The sequence below is a fragment of the Pristiophorus japonicus genome, chromosome 5, assembly GCF_044704955.1.
Source record: "Pristiophorus japonicus isolate sPriJap1 chromosome 5, sPriJap1.hap1, whole genome shotgun sequence".
NCBI lineage: Eukaryota > Metazoa > Chordata > Chondrichthyes > Pristiophoridae > Pristiophorus > Pristiophorus japonicus.
In genome coordinates, this window is record NC_091981.1 from 181,845,132 (window position 1) to 181,867,514 (window position 22,383).

General features: G+C 46.9%; 1 protein-coding gene across 6 annotated transcripts in view; it reads left to right on the forward strand.

The window, feature by feature from the left end:
* The window catches only part of LOC139263931 (poly(rC)-binding protein 3), a 266,887-nt gene that overhangs the window by 195,999 nt on the left and 48,505 nt on the right, over positions 1-22,383 (forward strand). For all 6 annotated transcript variants that reach the window (XM_070880015.1, XM_070880017.1, XM_070880014.1 and 3 more), the window contains exons 4-7: positions 9,678-9,701; positions 9,798-9,830; positions 9,919-10,035; positions 12,909-13,040. In XM_070880015.1, the coding sequence (XP_070736116.1) occupies positions 9,678-9,701; positions 9,798-9,830; positions 9,919-10,035; positions 12,909-13,040 (306 nt within the window). The remainder of the gene's footprint in view (positions 1-9,677; positions 9,702-9,797; positions 9,831-9,918; positions 10,036-12,908; positions 13,041-22,383) is intronic.

Consider the following 22,383-nt stretch of genomic DNA (forward strand, 5'->3'; position numbering starts at 1 on the left):
ACCTTCGGACGCAGAGCTCCAAGTCTGCGTCAATACCAGACCACCAGACGTGGGATCTGGCTATGGCCTTCATGAGAACGATCCCCGGGTGCTCGCGGTGGAGGTCCCGGACAAATGCCTCTCTGTCTCGCAGAGGCATGACTACTCGGCTGCCCCACATCAGGCAGTCTGCTTGTAGTGATAGGGTTTTAATTCCTCGGGGCAGGCATCGCGAGCCTCTGCCCAGTCACCGGTTAAGACACACCTTTTTACTAAGGATAACGTGGGGTCGCTGGCCGTCCAGGCTCTGATTTGGCGAGCCGTCATGGGCGAACCTGTGGACTCAAAGGCATTGATTGCCATGACTATCTCACAGTCCTGTTCGTCAGACCCTTCCGTGGTCGCCAGGGGTAGCCTGCTGAGCGCGTCGGCACAGTTGTCTGTGCCTGGTCTGTGCCTTATGGTATAGTCGTAGGACGCCAGAATGAGTGCCCACCGTTGAATTCACGCTTAGGCGTTGGCGTTTATTGCCTTGCTCTCGGATAGGAGGGACGTGAGTGTCTTGTGGTCAGTTTCTAATGCGAACTTGGCCCCGAAAAGGTATTAGTGCATCTTTTTGACACCATACACGCACGCGAGCGCCTCCTTCTGTACCATTCCGTACCCGCGCTCCACCCGCAAAAGTGACCTGGAGGCATAAGCTATGGGTTGTAATTTGCCCGCACTATTGACATGTTGCAAAATGCACCCGACCACATACGCTGACGCATCGCATGTGAGAACTAGCTTTTTACCTGGGTCAAAGAAAGTCAAAACACTGTTGGAACACAGAAGGTTGCATGCCTTATTGAAGGTGCGTTCCTGGGCGTCCCCCCAAAACCAATCGTACCCCTTCCTGAGTAGCACGTGGGGAGGCTCCAGCTGCGTGCTTAAGTTCTGCATAAAGTTCCCAAAGTAATTGAGTAGCCCGAGAAAGGTGCGCAGTTCTGAGACATTCCGGGGCCTGGGTGCCAGGCGAATTGCTTCTGTTTTAGACTCTGTTGGGCGGATTTCATCAGCGGCAATCCTTCTACCCAAAAATTCAACCTTGGGTGCGAGAAACAGGCACTTGGATTTCTTGACTCGTAGGCCTACCCGATCCAACCGCTTTAGTACTTCCTCCAAATTACGGAGATGGGAGTCGGTGTCCCTGCCTGTGATAAGTATGTCGTCTTGAAATACAACCGTCCCCAGGATGGACTTGAGCAGACTCTCCATGTTGTGCTGGAATATGGCAGCTGCCGACCTGATGCCGAATGGGCGTCGATTGTACATGAAAAGGCCTCGATGTGTGTTGATGGTGGTGAGTAGCTTGGATTCCTCGGTCAATTCTTGCGTCATATACGCAGATGTGAGGTCTAATTTTGAGAAAAGTTTACCTCCAGCCAATGTGGCAAATAAGTCCTCCACTCTGGGCAGCTGGTACTGGTCCTGTAGGGAGACTTTGTTTATGGTAGATTTGTAGTCCCCACAGATTTGTACGGATCCATCAGGCTTCATGACTGGGACGATGGGACTTGCCCAGTCGCTAAATTCCACAGGTGATATAATGCCTTCCCGCAGAAGCCTATCTAGTTCGTGTTCAATCTTTTCTCTCATCACATAGGGTACAGCTCTGGCCTTGTGATGGACCGGTCTAGCATCCTGTGTGATGTAGATTTTGACTTTGGCCCCTTTGAAAGTGCCCACACCTGGCTGAAAGAGATGTTCAAATCGCTTTATAACTGTTGAGCAGGAGGTCGTTCGTCTAATGACATGGCATGGACGTCATCCCATTTCCAGTTTAGTTTTGCCAGCCATCTTCTCCCCAGCAGTGCTGGGGGGGTCTCCGGGGACAATCCACAGGGGAAGTCGGTTCACTGTCCCTTTGTATGTGACAGAGAGCATGGCGCTGCCGAGGACTGGTACGATTTCTTTGGTATAGGTCCTTAGTTTGGTGTCGACCCTTGTGAGTTTTGGTCTGTCTCTTTTATGCCACAGTTGTTCAAATTGTTGAGCGCCCACGAGAGATTGACTTGCTCCCGTATCCAGCTCCATGTTGACAGATATCCCGTTGAGTAGGACCCTCATCATTATCGGAGGCATCCTGTTGTAGGAGCAGCGGCCATTGATCATGTTGACCCGCTGTACATCGGTGTCCCGGGTACTGTCCCCACCATCTTCTGGTCCGCTTTCTGACCCATCCGATTCGTATACCAGTCGAGCTGCCGTTTTTTGCACATGCGGGCCAACTGTCCTGTATATTCACAATTTCTGCAAACAGCCTGCTGAAATCGACATCCCCTTGATGAGTGCCCACCCCCACACCTTCAGCACAGACCTGTTCCATTGTTCAAAGTGTTCCCAAAGAATGAGCTGCGTCTGGCTGATCTCTCTTGAGCTTCTCTCAGTTTGTAGTTGATTGCTCACATTGTGGGTTGATGAGGTGTGAACGGCGGTTCCTGTGGCCCTTGATGGCTTCTGTCTGCTGTCGAGAGCCTGTTCTCCCGGTTTTGTCTGTGTGTCGGGGTAGCAGCTTGTTTAGTGCTGTGAACTTCTTGTTCTGATATTTCATTAGTTGTCGTACCTGCATTGTAAATCAACCTCGCTTCTTCTTCCCCTACCAAGAATGTCTGTGCAACCAGTGCTGCTGCCTCTAAGGTCAGGTTCTTGGTCATTATGAGCTTTTGGAATATGCCTGCGTGGCCTATTCCTTCAATGAAAAAGTCTCTCAGCATTTCTCTCCTCAGTTCATCGGAGAACTTACATAAACTAGCCAACCTCCGAAGTTCCGCCACGAAGTTGGGTATGCTCTGGCCCACACAGTGTCTGTAGTTGTCGAACCTGTGTCTGGCCATGTGTAGGCTGCTTGCTGGCTTCAGGTGGTCTCTTACCAGTGTGCTCAGTTCTTCAAACAACTTGCTTGCTGGTTTCTCGGGTGCCAACAGATCCTTCATTAAAGCGTATGTTTTCGAGCCACAGCTGGTCAAGAGATGGGCTCTTCTCTTGTCTGCCTTATCGTCACCCAACCAGTCTTTGGTTACAAAGCTTTGCTGGAGCCTTTCTATAAAGTCCTCCTAATTGTCTCCCGCATTGTACTTTTCATCTGATCCGTTGTTCGCCATTCTGTGGATTCTGTAATCCCGTAACTCGTCGCTACTGAAAAGTCCTGTCCCCTCAGTACAGATTCACACGAGGCATGTAGTGAAGTCAAGGTCACTCTGGACCTGCACCTTTATTTCACAGCTCTGGAATGCTGCACTTGCCTGAGACCTGTCCTTATATACCTGTCTCTTGCAAGTGCACCCCTGGTGGTAAGGTATGCTGGTGGTTACAGGCCATATCTTATTACAGTCATGTATAGCATGTTAGGATACAGATATATATAATAATTTAAGATACATGACACCAGCGATATACAAAAGGATCAGCAACCACTCTCATGTCAGTTGTTGATTAATTGCTACAAGCTCTGTGTAAGTTTGTCTTTGCAACCTTCTAGAGTTGTTTAATGTTGATGAGGTGGAGAAGGCCTTGTTTCTGACTTTAAGGGTTCTGGTCAGACCACTTGCTACCAATCATGGGTGCTCTAGTTATCATGCCCCTTGACCTGCAGCACAACAGGGAGCTGGAGCAGTGGCAGCAAAACATTGGACAAACTGCTCACAAAGGGAGGAGGAGGAGGGTGAAAAGGGCTGAGGCTTTATCCACCTAGGGTCTACCGAGAGCAATTCTTTTACCTTAGCCTGATCCAGGAGCAGTGTGCAAGGCACCTGCACTTTACGAAAGAGGTGCTCACAGAACTCTGCCACCTCTTGCAATCAGACCTGTCGCTTCACACTGGGGCAAGGACAACACTGCCAGTGACTGTGAAGGTGACCGTGGCCCTGAATTTCTTTGCATCAGGTTCCTTCCAGGCTGGAGCAGGCTACATCTGCAACATCTCGCCGTCCAGTGCTGCATAAGAGAGGTGATAGAAGCCCTTTATGCTAAAAGAGGGGACTTGATTGTCTTCTCTCTGATCAGAGAGAAGCAGGTGGCGGATGCGCATGGCTTTGCCAGGATAGCGTGCTTCCCCATGGTGCAAGGCACACAAGTGGCTTTGTGGGCAACGTATCTAAATGCTGAGACGTACAGCAACCGCAAAGATTAACATTCGGTGAATGTGGAGTTGCTATGTGACCATGGAGTACAAAAACAGGGAGGTCCTGCTGCAACTGTATAGGGTATTGGTGAGGCCACACCTGGAGTACTGCGTGCTGTTTTGGTCACCTTACTTAAGGAAGGATATACTAGCTTTGGAGGGGGTACAGAGACGATTCACTAGGCTGATTCCGGAGATGAGGGGGTTACCTTATGATGATAGATTGAGTAGACTGGGTCTTTACTCATTGGAGTTCAGAAGGATGAGGGGTGATCTTATAGAAACATTTAAAATAATGAAAGGGATAGACAGGATAGAGGCAGAGAGGTTGTTTCCAGTGGTCGGGGAGACTAGAACTAGGGGGCACAGCCTCAAAATACCGGGGAGCCAATTTAAAACCGGGTTGAGAAGGAATTTCTTCTCCCATAGGGTTGTGAATCTGTGGAATTCTCTGCCCAAGGAAGCAGTTGAGGTTAGCTCATTGAATGTATTCAAGTCACAGATAGATAGATTTTTAACCAATAAGGGAACTAAGGGTTATGGGGAGCGGGCGGGTAAGTGGTGCTGAGTCCACGGCCAGATCAGCCATGATCTTGTTGAATGGCGGAGCAGGCTCGAGGGGCTAGATGGCCTACTCCTGTTCCTAATTCTTATGTTATGTTCTTATGGTGAATGCCTGGTATCCTGGCAGCAGTCATGATGCTTTAATTCTGTGCCAGTACATTGTTCCCTCACTCTTTGAGCCACCAAGACAAACCTGAAGCTGGCTACTGGGCGACAAGGAATATCCGTCGATCACCTGGCTCATGACTCCGCTCTACAACCCAACCGCACATGGGCAGCATGCTAACAATAAGAACCATGTTGCCACATGGAATCAGATAGAGCACACCATTGGCGTCCTTAAAATCACTCTGGAGGAGCCTTGCAGTACTCAGCAGAATGCGTCTCAAGGTTTTTGTGGTCTGCAGCATGGTCCTGAACCTCACCATCATGCGGGCCCTGCCCTTGCCACTGAGAATACGGTGACCAGCTGAGGAGGAGGAGGAGGAGAAAGCGGAAGAGGACGAGGCAACCCAGACAGCCCCTTTCTTCCCGAACTGTCCATGATCGATTCATCTGACTGCGGTACAAGTGAATGCAACCCCAAATTCCCTTTTCACATTAGTCCCACACCTTACCTTCCCTCTGTTACTGACCATCATCATGTCCTCTTGGCCATGTTGCTAAAATAAAAGCCAACACAAATAATACATTCCAATCCAACTTTATCCATCAGTCCATCCAATATTAACTGAAAAAGTCAACTAATCACCCTTGTGCATTCCCTTAGTGCCTGCCTTTGGTTTGCCATTGCCTGTCCGAGTGCTCCTACGAAGTGGTACCCCAGTGGCTGTAGCATGGCTGGTGGAAGGCTACTGACTTTGAGTGGGGGAGACTGCAGATGGCCTTGGAGGATGACCCCAAACAGTTCTGGGCCTAGAAGGCGGGCTGTTGACTCCACCACCTTGGCATGGGCGACAGCATTCTGGGCTGCCTAGCTGATGGGAAACAGAAAGGGCATTGGTGGTGTGGCAGTGGTGGGAGGATGAATGCTGTCACCCTGAGAGAGGACAGCAGGTTCGTGCTCCATGGAGCCACTGCCACTCCCCCAGGGCAGTGCCTCAGCATTCCTAGCCATTCTGCTGGTGCCGATTGTGAGCAACCTTTTCCTGCAAAAGAAAAGGAAGTGTGTTAGTGAGTATGGTGCAAAGTGTTTGGATGATGTGCCTATCATGGTTGAATAGCAGTCGGTGTGTGCAAGCTGTGATGTGGGTGTGAGCCTTGCAGCAGAGGTAAGTGTGTTAGGGGAAGGTGAAGCCATGAATGTGAGGTGTGAGTTGTGTTTGGTAGAGATTTTTGGTCAGTGAGTGATGGGAGTGTGGTGCTTTGAGCATTGTATGAGACTTGTGGAATATTGTAGTTGAAGATGAATTCACTGACCTTGACTACACATGTGAGTTCATTACACTTCTTCCTGCACTGAGTCCAGATCCTTGGAGCAACACTGCTGGCATTTAGCACGTTGGCTATTGTAAGGGAATAGCAGAAAGGCTTCTCTTTCCACGAGCGAACCCCCTGCTATAAGGGGTCGACACTCATCCCAATCCGTGTAGCAACCCTCGAAGCTAATAGACGGAGATGGAAGGCAAGGTTCAACGATCTTTTAATCACGAACCGTCCGGGAGCAATTTCTCAACACAGCCTCCTGTGAGTGGAAATGCTCTCTGAACAGCAAAATCAGCCATCTTTTATACACTGTTCAAAAGACCATTTTCTTCCCCAATTCCACCTCCCACGACTCTTGATTACCTTATCAGTAATACCTTAGATTGACAGACCAGGTGCAGGCCTTCCTAAGGTGACCTCAGCTTGCTAGAATATGCTGACCTGGCAGCCTTCTGGTTATTGGGGCTATTGGACTTTGTTATAATTACATGGTTAAGACTGGACCTCACCTTGGAATTCAAACGAGCTAACCTCAGCCTTTGTAGCGGTCCATTTTATAAGGGTGTATAAAGGAAATAACATATCTGAGTGGTTAATTACAGGAGGTCCCATCACAGGAAACCCAGAGAGGCAGGTAAGCAGGGCAAGGGGTCAAAGGTGACAATGGAAAACTCCATCTGGTCAAGCAAGAGAGATAAGATAACATTCCAATGTGCCCATAAACCTTGAAACACAGTGAGGTTTATTGAATACTGGAAATAAGATTTCAACCATACCGCTTTTCTGGATAACTAACTTAAAACATTTCGTATATTCCTCTAATGCCAAATTTTTCCTCTTACAGCTATCTTCTCCCATTGAACTGTTTCCTGTTGCCTGGAGGGCTTCCTATGCCCCTGTGGAAAGAGGACTTTTCTTCTTGAATTGGCCATCCTGCACCAAGGCCTCCAGTGCTGCATCGGAGAACCTTGGTGCATGCTCTCTCCCCTCTTGTGCCATCATTAACAGATTTTTCCCACTCTCTTCCCCAGCCACTTCAATGATGATCTGCAGGGAAAATGCATCTCCCTTTTAAGAGGTGCAGACTATTTTTAAGTAGTACAAACTAGCTTTAATTGGTGCTAGCCTCACACAAACTTGGGTCCCTTTCTGATGCCGAATGCCACAATCATGCTGATAAGCAGGCAGCATGAAGTTTGCGTGCTGACTGCAGCCCTCCGACGAGCTCGGGTTGCTAGCGCATCGTGATCTCTGCACCCATTTTTGGGAACTGACAAATTTTTTGGTCAAGGTGTTGAAAGTCCTAGGCCCCTCCTGAAAATGTGAGAGAATATTCTCTCATTTAAGAGATAAATAGATAAACATTTGAAGCAGAGGAAGTTACTAATGATAATAACTCGGAGGCATGTTGGGTGTGGGGGGTGCGGGGTGGGGTGTTGGACAGTCTGATATCGCGTGGGAAACCCAGAAGGAAGTTTAGCGCATCTGTCAGTGGCATTTTAACACAGCCGCCTCATTACCATTTTACTTCTGGGTTTACCATCGATTGTGCGGCAGTGCGCGTGATGCAGACCCACATGACGCAATCGCAACTCCAGTATTTAAGGGAGCAATCTCCACTGTAATCACATCTTTCCTGTAATGTGGTGACCAGAACTGCATGCAGTACTCTAACTGTGGCCTAACCAATGTTTTATACAGTTCAAGCATTTCCTCCCTGCTCTTGTACTCTATGCCTCAGCTAATAAAGGCAAGTATTCTGTTTGCCTTCTTAACCACCTTATCTACCTGGCTTGCTACCTTCAGGGATCTGTGAACATTGACTCCAAGGTCCCTTTGTTCCTCTACACTTCTCAGTGTCCTACCATTTATTCCCTTGCCTTGTTAGCCCTCCCCAAATGCGTTACCTCACACGTCTCCGGATTGAATTCGATTTGCCACTGTTCTGCCCTCCTGACCAGTTCACTGATACCTTCCTGTAGTCTACAGCTTTTTTCTTCAACCACACAGCCGATTTTAGTATCATCTGCAAATGTTTTAATCATACCCCCTACAATCAAGTCTAAATCAATGATATATACCACAAAAAGCAAGGGACTTAGTACTAAGCCCTGCGGAACCCCACTTGAAACCACCTTCCAGTTACAAAAACACCCATCAGCCATTACCATTTGCTTCCTGCCTCTGAGCCAATTTTGGATCCAACTTGCCACTTTGCCCTGGATCCCATGGGCTTTTACTTTCATGTCTGCCATGTGGGACCTTATCAAAAGCATTGCTAAAATCCATATAGACTACATCAAATGCACTACCCTCATTGACCTTCTGTGTTACCTCCTCAAAAAATTCAATCAAGTTAGTCAGACATGACCTTTCCTGAACAAATCCATGCTGACTGTCCTTGATTAGTCCATGCCTTTCTAAATGAAGATTTATCCTGTCCTTTGGCGTATTCTTGGAAGATATGGGTGGTTTCTCTTACCTTGTAGAACCTGGTACAGTTATCAAACTTTTTTTACAGCGTTCAGTGTGTGTCAAATACTAGAATTGATGCCAATTACCCTGACAACCTCCATTCACTTCTCTGCTGCTTCTTTCTTCAAAGTTCACTGCCTGTATTTCTGTCCCCTCCATGACCTTCTGAAGGAGCATTTTCTTATCCCCATATGCGAAGGGTGTTGGGGGTGGTGGAGATTCTGTGCCCTGCAGCAGACCTATCTGACAGTGTACAAACAGCAAATTTCCTGGTTTATAGCAAAAGTCTTACTATGCCTGGATACTGAAAGCATTTACATTTTGCAGCCGCTTGCTACCTCTCACTACCAAATAGGCGAGCTCCTAACAGGCATTTTTAATGGCTCAGTTCATCCACAATATTTTAATTAAACCAACTCTGTAAAATACAGTAGGGATACTAGTGGGTTCAGGTGGACAGGAGCTCTGTCCTATCATACTTCTGGAGGTAATCACTCCTCAGAAGAAAATCTAGGCTTTTGTGTCTGTTGTACAAATGGTAAGTAACTCCTGTATACAATGTTTGCCAGTATCTACTTTTATGCTGTTCCCATTAACATGCAGGCACAGAAGTAAATATATTCAATTGAGATCGTTTCTGGACACCAAAGTACTAATTAGGATAATACAGTACTTTATACTAAATGGTGCATTGACTAAACTTTCATCTTTGGGACCTGGATTCAAATACAGCCCAGCCTGTTGGGAAGTGTTCATTCTGTTTACTGTCTATAACCATGTTTCCAGTTCTCACTGGCCCATAGCACAAACGTGCCCCTAAATTGGAGATCTTACTGTAACAGGCCTCAATATATCAGGAACTCTGAGTCTAACCCTGCTGGATCTGGCTCAGGAGTAATTAATGGTAAGGTTCTCCAACACTAATAAGCTCACCTAAATCAGACAAACATTATAAACAATTAATGCTCTATAAAAATGTAATTAAAGGATTGCTTTCAATTTAGAGCATTTATTTTCTTAAGGAAAACTCGTAACTTGAGCTATAACAGATTTTTTTCCTGTTTTCCTACAGGAAGTTGGAAGCATTATTGGAAAGGTTCGTGCAGTTATTTTTAATTCCCCATCATTAAGTTTTCAAGGTGTCTAAAGATTATTACTGTCACTGTATGAACATTTTTTTTTTCTTTCATAGAAAGGAGAGACAGTAAAAAAGATGAGGGAGGAGGTAAGTTGTGGCTTGTTTTCCTTTAGTGAAATAGAGGTTAATTGATATTTCTCATGGCATTCAGACAATGAGTTATTCTGTTTCATAGAGTAGTGCAAGAATCAACATTTCAGAGGGGTCCTGTCCAGAGCGAATTGTAACAATAACAGGCCCAACAGATGCTATTTTCAAGGCCTTTTCGATGATAGCACACAAATTTGAAGAGGTGAGTGAACACACGTATTTTAACTTTAAGGGCCCAAGTTTCCACATGATTTGCACCTGATTTTTAGGAGCAACTGGTGGAGAACGGACTATCTTAGAAATCGCAATTCTCCACATTTTTTTTTCTGCAGTTCTAGTCAGGTAGAACAGCTATACTTTGGAACAGAATTTTTTCTTCAAAAGGGGGCGTGTCCGGCCACTGAAGCCTGATTTCAAAGTTTCCACAATGAAAACATACTCCAAACTAACTTAGAATGGAGCAAGTGAAGATTTTTGTAGAACTGAAAAAACCTGTTCTACACATTAAAAAATCAGGCGCAGGTTACAAATTAGGCGTCCAGAACGAGGTGGGGGGGGAGGGGGGGGAAGGGAAGTCATTAAATTCTACAATAAATCCTTATTTATACTTATACAAATATTATACAAATAAATCCAACCTGAATAAACATTTATAAGCAAAGAAAAGATTAAATAAACCATTTTCCTACCTGTGTGAAAGTGCTTCAGGCAGGCCTTTCGGGACCGAAGGCTGAATGGGCCGGCCCGAGACTTCGGGCAGGGCCCGTCCCCAGCACCAAATTTACAGGTAGATGGCGTTGGGTCAGGTCGGGGAGGTTCGGTTCAGAGGGGGGGAGGGAGGGAGAGAGAGGGGGGGAGGGGGAGGGAGGGGGAGGCCAGGTCAGGTCGGATCCAGTCCGGGGGTGGGGGCGGGAGTCGGGTCCAGTCGGGGGCGGGTGGCGGAGCGGGAGTCGGGTCGGGTCGGGACGGGTCGGGGGGCGGGAGCACGGGGCGGGTCGGGTTGGGTCCAGTCGGGGGGGGGGGGAGCGGGAGCAGGAGCGCGGGTCGGGTCGGGTCCAGTCGGGGGGGAGCGGGAGTCGGGTCGGGTCGGGTGCGGTCCGGGGGGGGGTGGGGGAGCGGGTGTCGGGTCCGGTCCGGAGGCGGGGGGGGGGGGGGAACGGGTATCGGGTCTGGTCGGGGGTGGGGGGGGAGCAGGAGCTGGCCGTGGGAGGAGCCTTATTCACGCAGCCCCAGTGAGGCCATTCAGCCAGGGCTAGGGGATGCGTGCTTCGGGCCCCTCCCACACAGTTTCGGGCGCCTGGAGCTACTGCACTTGCGTGCCCAATGTAGCGCGCATGTGCAGAGGTCCCGGCACTGTTTTCAGCGCAGGGACCTGGCTCCGCCCCCCCACAGCTCATGCTGCGCTGCGCCGAGGGCCAGAGGACCTGCAGGGAGGTGGAGAATACCGAGGATTTTTTTAGGCGCACTTTGTGGCGTGAAAAACGGGCGTCCAGGTCGGGACTGCGCCGTTCTAGGCGCGTGTGGAAACTTGGGCCTTAAATATGTATTTAATCAGTTAAATTAAGTTCTGGAATTCCCTCCCTAAACCTCTCCACCTCTCTACCTCTCTTTTCTCCTTTAAGACACTCCTTAAAAATTACCTTTTTTCTGCCCTAATATCTCCTTGTGTAGATCGGTGTCAAATTTTGTTTTATAACATTTCTGTGATGCATCGTGGGACGTTTTACTACGTTACGGGCAGTATATAAATACAAGTTGTTGTTGTTGTAAATTGTCAACTAGATTTACAATAGAAATAGGGGAGGAGGAAAAAAATCCATTGGTTCAATGGATGCTTAATGTGGTTATTGAGCTGTAAGGTCAGGAAGGTCCTCTGTATAATTCCTGGTCTGTGCTGAGTTCAGGATGGGGGAGGGCGGAGCACTACAACTGGCCTGAGTGCTCCTGGGCCACAGAAGTGAAAGATCAGTAAATTATCCACCTCCTGATACATTTCTCTGCCCTTCATGCAAATTATATACATGTCAGCATCAGGTGAAGACAGGACGGCAGACTATGATGTCTCCTTCAGAGTACCGGTACATGCTGACATATCGGGGGAGAAATAGCGCAACTCCCTCCCGGAGGGGCTAACGGGAGGCACAAAGGAAGCCAATTTCTAGCCCTACATACTCTCTGGGCTCTCAAATGAAGAGTGACCACTTGGATGAGGTGCTGGGGGGCTGCCAGCACCCTTATAGCCGGAACCTATCATTCATCACTACCTTTAGGAAAGGAGGAGAGAAAAAATGTAAAAGTGTACAAGATATTTTCAAAAGTATATGTTTCAAAAATGATTGCGATCAAGGGTCTTCACACTGTAACCAAGGACTTTTTAGAATCAGTTATTACTGATTTTCACTGATAAATTTGCAGATTTCTTGGGTGGTGAATTGGTAAAAACTGATTCCCTCCTGAATTTGAGGGAATATTTTTTTTCTGACTTGTTTGCTTACCAAAAATCAGTTCCACAGATGTGCACAAATAATGTCAGGACGTATACTGAAAAGTTTTCTACAGCCATCTTATTAACATAATAGATAACAACATGATTTTTATTAATTTTCTCCAAATTTAACAATCTTTTTTGAGCTGCATTTTTTATCCTGATTTTCTTCCTCTTTTTCATGTTAAATATGAAAAACACCCAAAATAGTCGAGTTTTTAAAACTGTTGGAGTTTTTTTCTTAAGATTTTATTTTCACATGAAACACATCAAAAGCTACTGGAAAATGAGTCTGCCAATACTGAAATAATTGTACCCATATTTATCACCATGCAGTGTATTGAAATCAGCGGAAGAGTATGTTTTTAACTTACTTTATATTGTTATTTTTCAACATACATATTATCTCGTGGCCATCTGTTTGAGATTCTGCGAGTATTCATTTTCCATAGAACCCACAATGAACTTCATGCCTGTCTTCCTTTATGGCTTTTGTATTTTCTGTAATCCCAGATATTCTGAGTAAAGGATTAAAGATTTAAATGGAATGACAAATCCGAGACTAATTCTTACTGACATTGTTATTTCAGGATATAAATGCTTCAATGACAAATAGTACAGTGACAAGTAAACCACCTGTGACATTACGTCTAGTTGTTCCAGCAAGCCAGTGTGGCTCTCTCATAGGAAAAGGAGGTTCAAAGATCAAAGAAATCCGCGAGGTAACCCATTAGAAACTAGAATTTAATATTTAATCTGAATAATTTTTGTATATCCCACTCTCAATACAGGGGGAAAAGTGACGACATATTGTGGACACATTATTACCTGAATGACTAGGGTGCAATCTACAGTAACTGACAGTAAATTAAATCCTGTCAATCTTTAAAATTAATGACAATACATAGATTTAATTTTAATTTGATAAAAGATTACATTAAATACAATTATCAGAATATTCTGATGGATATCGTGTTCAAATATTCTAAAATGTCCTTTAGAAATTTTAATTATATTTTAAATGTGTAATGAATTCAAGAGGAGGGTTTCAGGTCCCTGGGTGAGTGAAGTTAGATTATTGTAAAGATTGTATTTTAAACAAATGTCATCAAAGTTCTGAAATATGCGCCAAGGTATGCAACAGCAAAGGTTTGCCTGGAGAGTTTATTAGATTTGATGTTGACATTTGTGAATGTAATGTACTGTATACAAATCAAAATATAAGTGAAAAGCTGACTAGCGCATGAATCTAGAAATATCTACAACCAACTCTTCTAAAAGTAATGGAATTTTACGAAGTCATTGGCCCTGATATTTTCTTGGGTGGGTGGGGGGACTTTCCAAGCTGGCGGAGGGAGAGGAGTTCTTAAACCTCCACAGCATGCGGGGTTTTTCTTCAACACGTTTCCCGTCTAGAAATCAGCCTGACTGACGGGCTTGACACCCTGTCGGGCGGGGAAAGCTGCAGGAAACCCAGGAGCAGGTTCCTGCTGCTCAGGGTAGAGATCGCGAAGAGGTAGTAGGTGCAGCGTGGTTTGGGGGGTCAGGGGAAATGTTCCCTCTAATTTTTCTTTGGCCTGCGCAGCCCCTTTAACAGGCTGCGTGGGCCATTCAAAATTCCGCTCATAGGTGGTTTTTCTATTTAAAAACCAGCTGACCTGCTGCGCAGGATCTGCAGAGCGCTATGTGGCATGGCCCCCTGTCCCGACTCTATTAAAACCGGAAGTGGGCGGGTTTCAGGCAGGATGAGTTCAGGGCTAATCCACATAGTTCTGATTTTCAGTTTCAATCCAAAGAAAATCCAAAGCCCAAAAAGAAAATTCTTGTTCCTATTGGCATAGGAGAATGACTAGAAATGTATTAACCAGCAAGGTGGCCCAGGATATTGAAGATCCAGCGTATTGTTCCATCAAGGCTTGTGTTCATCCCCGTTACACTGATATCCCAGAGTCAAACGTGCTGCAGTGGAATAAAGACCAAGTGCTTCCGCGAGATCCAAAAATTGTATGTGGGTGAAAGCGATAGCTTCAGAAAAGTAACTGATTTTAAATCTCGCCGCCTGGCAGAAACCGTGCAGTTAAATGAGGGCAGTCACTTACACCCTCTGATCCCGCTGTCTTCCCGCCGTGTCCCGATATTGACCTGCTCTTTTGAGTAGGTGAGCAGGGTCCTGTTTAAATATGCAGAACAGAGCCAGACGATGTAATCAATCTGTAATTTTTGTTGGAGGCATTAGCAGGGGAGCAGCGACAGCTTCCTCGTCAGGCCAAACCTGTTGGGAACAGGGTTGTGAACCAGAAGAGGCCCAGGCAGGTAAAGTTTACATTTTTATTTAGGTTTTCTTGTGGGCCAGGAGGATCAGGATTGCTCCTTCAGGCCTCAGAAGAAGGCCTTGGACCTCCCTTGCCCCAGGGCTCCCCTCCTCCCCCAGCCAATTGCCTCCAGAGCCCCTCCTCTTCCCTCAACTGACTACCGCGGACCATTCCCATGGGTCCACAGCTGCGAACCCTTGCCACAAAATTCCCATTCCCTCTCACCAGCCAGGTCTGGCTGGGTACGGGCAGAATTCTGGGTAAATTTATGGGAATGAGGCCTGGCCGCTAATATCATAAATTCTGGTGGGTAATTTTGCCATTGCACAAATGCTGCCTCAGCTGGTGAGGGTGGCATTCCTTCAGTCATCTGAAGGTTTGATAGAGGAAAGCGGGAGGCTTTCATTCTTCATTTGTAGGTTGTTGAAATGTATGCAGCGGTGAGATTATTAAAGTACGGGTGCAGGCACTGGATTCAGTCCAATATCTGGGGGCTGCCAGGGAAAATCTGCTTCCAGAAAATGGTTTCTTCAAATAAAATTGACCGTTCTGCTGATAGGTTAAGAGTTCGATGCACTATTCTTTGCTGGCACAACATGCCATTACTGGTCATTAGAGCCATTTGAACTGATTTTCTGCATTTTAAGTTTTTTTTTAATAAGGACTGCATCTTTAAATGTTTATTTCCTTTTTATTTTTCCAAAGGTGGGTTACATATTTTGACTTTAGTTAGCCATATCACATAATGTTATGCCACATTAAGTTATGCTAACAGCACCACCTGCAGGCATGCTAGATTTAGAATGTTGCAACCTTGCACCATTTTTAATATATAATAGACTGCCTCATCTAAGCTGAAAATATCATGGGGATAATATTCCAAGTTTGTGCTACTATCAGGAAGCCTTCCCCACATTTTGGCTGCACATATCAGGAAGCTATGGGTGTGCTGCCCACATTTTGCAAGATGCACTGCCACGATTAGCAGTATAGACTCAGAAAATTGGCCTTCATATTTGTATATGAATGGAAACAGAAAATGCCCCTCACTGTTGTGATTGCCCTTGGGAGAATATAATGGCATTATAATGTTTACAAAAACCCGTATAATTGTAAAAACTAAATGAATGGTTTAAGGTTGCTGTGTAGAGTATTTCTTACACCTGATTTGTTTTTACCTTTGTGAACTTTGTGCTAGTGAAGGGGAATATTTCAATGCTGGGAATGGCACAATTTCCCACGTTTCGTACCCAGTGACAGGAATAAATGCCCCAAGGACAGGTATAGCATAAGCAGATACAGAGTAAAGCTCCCTTTACTTTGTCCTAACAATGGGAAGCATTTTCCGTCTATAGCAGTTGTGGTGGAATCTTAAACGTATTTTTGATCTTGTTCCATCTTGCTTGCACAGAGAATTTTTCCCCAAAATATGCCTTAATCCAAACTCAGAAAGGCACCCCCAAATGCAGCTGTATGAATTCTTCTATTTCCTGTAGCACTTATCTTTGGGGAAAGATTTCCTCTCTGCAGTATGTGCAGCAAAATCATAAACAAATTTTTGTGCCATCCTGATGTGCACATTTATCTCGGGCGCGTTGCCCAGTGCACCACGGACCTGCTCGGCAGAGGGGGCGGCCGCATTCAAGTACTTAAATGATTATTGTGAAACCCTTAAGAGGCTTTTTAACAGCAGCTTTTGGCTTTAACCTCTTGGGCATGGGATTCACACACCTCGGGAACCTCGTCTGTGAAGGGGAGGCCATTATCCGAGTTCATTAATTGAGAGCTGGGAAAAACACAAAAATACTCCCACATTACACCTGATTACTTGGCTAATGGAAAGGATCTTACTGATTCCATTTTGTGCAGAGATTTAGCTGTCAGGAGTTTGCATGTCATTTCTGCAACCTTGGAAACCATTCTCACCACATTGGTAGTCAATCAGAACATTGAAGGATTGAGCCTCTGATCACTTTACCTGCCATCTGGAATATCCACATGGGTGCCACTTATGCTGCCTCACCTTAGACCTCAGAATCGGACCAATATGAGCCCCAGCACCAACAACACCAACCACAACACCAGCAGAAGCCACAACACCACCAGCAGCAGCAGCAGTAACTCCAGCAGCAGCAGCAGCAAGCACACCTGCAGCCTTCTCTGCATTGACCGGATGCTCCACAGGAGAGAGGGGGTCAACACAGGGGTGCACCGCGTGGAGACGATACCCCCGACATAAGGTATACAGGCAGAGGATGAGCTTCCTGGACATGACTCAGCAGAGGTGCTTCAGGAGGTTCAGGTTATCATGCCAGGTCATCGTAGACATTTGTAGTTTGCTGGAACAAGACCTGCTGTCCAGAGGACTTGGTGGACACACCTTACCACTTAGTGGCTGTCAAAGTCACCACCACCCTCAACTTCTTCGCCTCAAGCTTCTTCCAGGGATCTGCAGCAGACATTTCCAGTGAGTACCATCTATAAGATGCACTGCAGCAACTCACCAAGGCTTCTTCGGCAGCACCTCCCAAATCTACGACCTCTAGCACCTAGAAGGACAAGAGCCACCACCATCTCCAAGTTCCCCTCCAAGTCACACACCATCCTGACTTGGAAGGGGTCTGGACAGAGTAGCTAGAGAGAAACTGTTCCCATTGGCAGAAGGGTCGAGAACCAGAGGACACAGATTTAAGGTGAATGGCAAAAGAACCAAAGGTGACATAAGAAAAAACTTTTTACACAGCAAGTGGTTAGGATCTGGAATGCACTCCCTGAAAGGATGGTGGAGGCAGACTCAATCATTGCTTTCAAAAGGGAGTTGGATAAGTACCTGAAAGAAAAATATTTGCAAGGCTATGGAGAAAGGGCGGGTGAGTGGGACTAGCTGACGTGCTCTTGCAGAGAGCCAGCATGGGCTTGAAGGGCCTTCTCCATACTGTAACTATTGTGTATGGAAAAAGAGTCAGACTGAACACTGTGAGCTCAAAGTAAAATGTGACCGTAGTCTTTTATTGCAGGTCTCCAGAGTGCCTCTCCAACCTGTGAAGCCTCCTTAAATACCTGTGCTCCCAAGGGATTATGGGATCCCTTGGGACTCCGAGATGAGCCCTCTGGTGGCTGTACAGAGTAAATACAAATCCACATATATAACAACACTCGCCCCTCCCAAAGTCAATAGTGTAACTATTTACAATGTGAGTCGATCTGGGAACCTTCTTGCCCTGGTTGATCGTCTCGGTGTGAAAGCTGGTGTTGTTGAATCATTTGTTGGGCCCTCGCTGGGCTGCTGTACAACTGGCCTTCCTGGGTTGCCTGGTGTGTTGGGTCCTGCAGGACTGCTGTGGATGATGAGTTCTGCTTCGTGGTCAACCGTGGTGCCGGTTGCCACTGGTGTGTATATTGGGGGATCAAAAAAGGTAGGGTCCAAGGCAGGTTGCTCAGGATAGTCCATGAATCTGAGTTTGATTTGGTCCAAGTGTTTCTGGTGAATGAGTCCATTTGAAAGTTTGACCCGAAACACCCTGCTCCCCTCTTTGGCAACGACAGTGCCGGGAAGCCACTTGGGACCTTGTCCATAATTCAATACAAATACAGGATCATTGATTTCAATCTCGCATGACACATTTGCGCTATCATAGTATGCACTTTGTTGAAGCCGCCTGCTCTCTACCTGTTCATGTAGATCAGGATGAACCAATGAGAGCCTTGTCTTATGTGCTCTTTTCATGAGCAGTTCAGCAGGTGGGATCCCAGTGAGTGAGTGGGGTTTCGTGCGGTAGCTAAGCAGGACTCAGGATAGGCGAGTCTGCAGTGAGCCTTCAGTTACCCTCTTCAAGCCTTGCTTGATGGTTTGCACTGCTCTATCTGCCTGACCATTGGATGCTGGTTTAAACGGGGCAGATGTTTGATCCCGTTACGGGTCATGAATTCTTTGAACTCAGCACTGGTAAAACATGGCCCGTTGTCGCTCACCAGGACATCGGGTAAGCCGTGAGTGGCAAACATGGCCCGCAGGCTTTCAGTAGTGGCAGCGGACGTGCTAGCCGACATTATCTCACATTCAATCCACTTGGAGTACGCGTCTACAGCCACAAGGAACGTTTTACCCAAGAACGGGCCTGCATAGTCGATGTGTACCCTAGACCACGGTTTGGAGGGCCAAGACCATAAACTTTTAGCGGCGCCTCCCTGGGTACATTGCTTAACTGCGAGCATGTATTACATCTGTGAACACAGGACTCCAAGTCCGTATCGATACCGGGCCACCACACGTGGGATCTGGTTATCGCTTTCATCATTACGATGCCTGGGTGGGTACTGTGGAGGTCATTGATGAAGGTGTCTCTGCCCTTCTTGGGGACCACTACACAATTGCCCCACAGAAGGCAGTCTGCCTGTATAGACATTTCATCCTTGCGCCGCTGGAACGGCTTTATCTCTTCCTGCATTTCCATTGGGACGCTGGACCAGCTCCCGTGAAGTACACAGCTTTTGACGAGAGATAATAAGGAATCCTGGCTTGTCCAGGTTTTGATCTGCCGGGCAGTGACGGGTGATTGCTCACTCTCAAATGCTTCCATAACCATGGCTAGATCTGCGGGCTGCGCCATTTCCATCCCCGTGGTGGGCAATGACAGCCTACTGAGAGCATCGGCACAGTTTTCTGTGTCTGGCCTGTGGAGGATGGCGTAGTTGTATGCGGACAACATGAGCGCCCATCTCTGGATGCGGGCCGATGCGTTGGTATTTATCCCTTTACTCTCGAAAAACAGGGATATAAGTGGCTTATGGTTAGTTTCCAATTTCAATTTTAGCCCAAACAGGTATTGATGCATTTTCTTTACCCCATAGACACATGCTAACGCTTTTTTTTCAATCATGCTATAGGCTCTCTCAGCCTTAGACAGACTCCTGGATGCATAAGCAATCGGTTGCAATTTCCCGATATCATTAGCTTGTTGCAATACACACCCGATGCCATATGACGACGCGTCACATGCTAGTACCAAATACTTACATGGATCATACCACACAAGCAATTTGTTTGAGCATAACAATTTTCTCGCTTTTACAAAGGCATTTTCTTGGCTTTTGCCCCAAACCCATTCGCCCCCTTTTCGTAGTAAGACATGCAGTGGTTCTAGCAGTGTGCTGAGACCCGATAAGAAGTTACCAAAGTAGTTCAAGAGTCCCAGAAATGACCGCAGCTCCATCACGTTCTGTGGCCTCGGTGCGTTCTCGATTGCCTCCGTCTTCACTTTGGTGGGCCTGATGCCGTCCGCCGCAATCCTCCTTCCCAAGAACTCCACTTCAGGCGCCAGGAAAACGCACTTCGAGCATTTTAACCTGAGCCCCACATGGTTGAATCGACTAAGAACCTCCTCCAGGTTCTGCAGGTGCTCGACTGTGTTCCAACCTGTGACCAAGATGTCGTTCTGGAAGACCACAGTGTGCAGGACTGACTTCAGTAAACTTTCTATGTTTCTCTGGAATATCACCGCCATTGATCGGATTCCAAACGGGCATCTGTTATAAACAAAAAGACCATTGTGCATGTTGATGCAGGTGAGGGCCTTCGATGATTCCTCCAGTTCCTGCGTCATGTAGGCTGAAGTCAGATCTACCTTCGTGAACGTCTTTCCTTCTGCTAGCGTTGAAAAGAGCTCATCGGCCTTTGGTAGTGGATATTGGTCCTGCGGGGAGAAACAATTGATAGTTACTTTGTAATCGCCACAGATTCTGACGGTGCCGTCTCCCTTGAGGACTGGGACAATAGGACTGGCCCACTCGTTGAACTCGATCGGTCAAATGATGCCCTCTTGTTGCAGCTGGTCTTGCTCGATCTCTACCCTTTCTCTCATCATGCTCTCGCCTTGTGATGGATGGGTCGCGCCCCCGGAATTAGGTGGATCTGCACTTTTGCTCCGTGGAATTTCCCGATGCCTGTTTCGAACAGTGAAGGAAATTTAAGACCTGGGCACACGAAGTGTCGTCAGCAGGCGATAGCGCTCGGACGAAGTTCCAGTTCCAGCGTATCTTTCCCAGCTAGCTCCTGCCGAGCAGCGTGGGACCATCGCCCGATACCACCAGAGTGGTAGCTTATGCACCGCTACATTGTAGGAGACCTTTATGGTAGCACTGCCGATTACAAGGAATCAGTTCTTTAGTGTAAGTTCTTAGTTCGTGCGAACTGGAGTTAAGACTGGCCTTGAGGCCTTGTTGCACCACAACCTTTCGAAAGTCTTTTTGCCCATGATGGACTGGCCTGCGCCTGTGTCCAGCTCCATTGATACCGGGAGTCCATTTAGTTCAACATTCAGCATTATTGGGGGACAATTCGTGGTGAATATGTGCACCTCATGTACCTCTGCCTCCTCTATCTGAGGCCTTGGTTCATTGTGATCCTCCGTGGATCTGTCCTCTTCTGCAACATGGTGGTTTGCAGGTTTAGCAGACTTTGCAATTCGCCTGCACACTCGTTGGAGGTGTCCCATTGTTCCACAGCCCTTGCAAACGTACTCTTTGAATCGGCATGAATGGAAACGATGATGACCCCCGTAGCGCCAACAAGGTGTTAATGCCTAGCATTCATCACCCTTGATGGTGGATTCTGAGTCATCTGCGGACGTGCAGCTGCAGGTATGTGTGACCTGCCCTTTACATTACGATTTGAAAACAACATCACTTTGTTCACAGTACTTGTAGCAGCACTAGTGTGCTGAGAGATTTGCTTCGTATTGTCACTGGTGATAATGCACGCCTATCGCTATGGCCTTACTCGAGGTAGGGGGCTCTACAGTCAAAAGTTTGCGAAGTATGTTTTTGTCGCCAATGCCAAGTAGGAAAAAGTCTCTGAGCATGTGCTCCAAATGTCCTTCAAATTCGCAATGTCCTGCAAGGCGTCTCAGCTCGGCGACATAACTCGCCACTTCCTGGCCTTCAGACTGTTTGTAGCTATAGAACCGATACTTTGCCATCAGAACACTTTCCTTCGGGTTCAAATGTTCTCGGACCAGTGTGCACAAATCATCGTACGATTTCTCCGTGGGTTTCGTAGGAGTGAGCAGAATCTTCATGAGGCCATACGTTGGTGCCCCACAGACAGTGAGGAGGATCGCCCTTCGTTTGGCAGCACTCTCTTCCTCATCTAGCTCGTTGGCCATGAAATATTGGTTGAGTCGCTCCACAAAAGTTTCCCAATCATCTCCCTCCGAAAATTTCTCTAGAATGCCCACTGTTCTCTGCATCTTCAGGTTCGCTATCTGTATTTCATCGCCAGTTATTGTGTATGGAGAAAGAGTCAGACTGAACACTGTGAGCTCAAAGTAAAGTGTGACCTTAGTCTTTTATTGCAGGTCTCCAGAGTGTCTCTCCAACCTGTGACGCCTCCTTAAATACCTGTGCTCCCAAGGGATTATGGGATCCCTTGGGACTCCAGGGAATGAGCCCTCTGGTGGTGTAATTACAAGTCCACATATATAACAGTAACCATTATATGATTCAATGCAGGTGGCCATCCTTTCCATGGAACAGCACATCATTGTCATCGCCTGTGAGATGATGGTGTTCACATTGCGGCTGCAAAAGCTGCCATAGCCTCATACAATTGTTGCTGTCCCCCCAAGCTCTCCCTCTTTCTTGATGGCCCCCGAAGTTCAGCATCTGCATGCAGCACAGCAAAGCTCTGGTAAGGAGTCTCCACTGCTGTCCCTGTCAACACCATCTGCTCTTACTCATTTGTGATGTGAGAGAC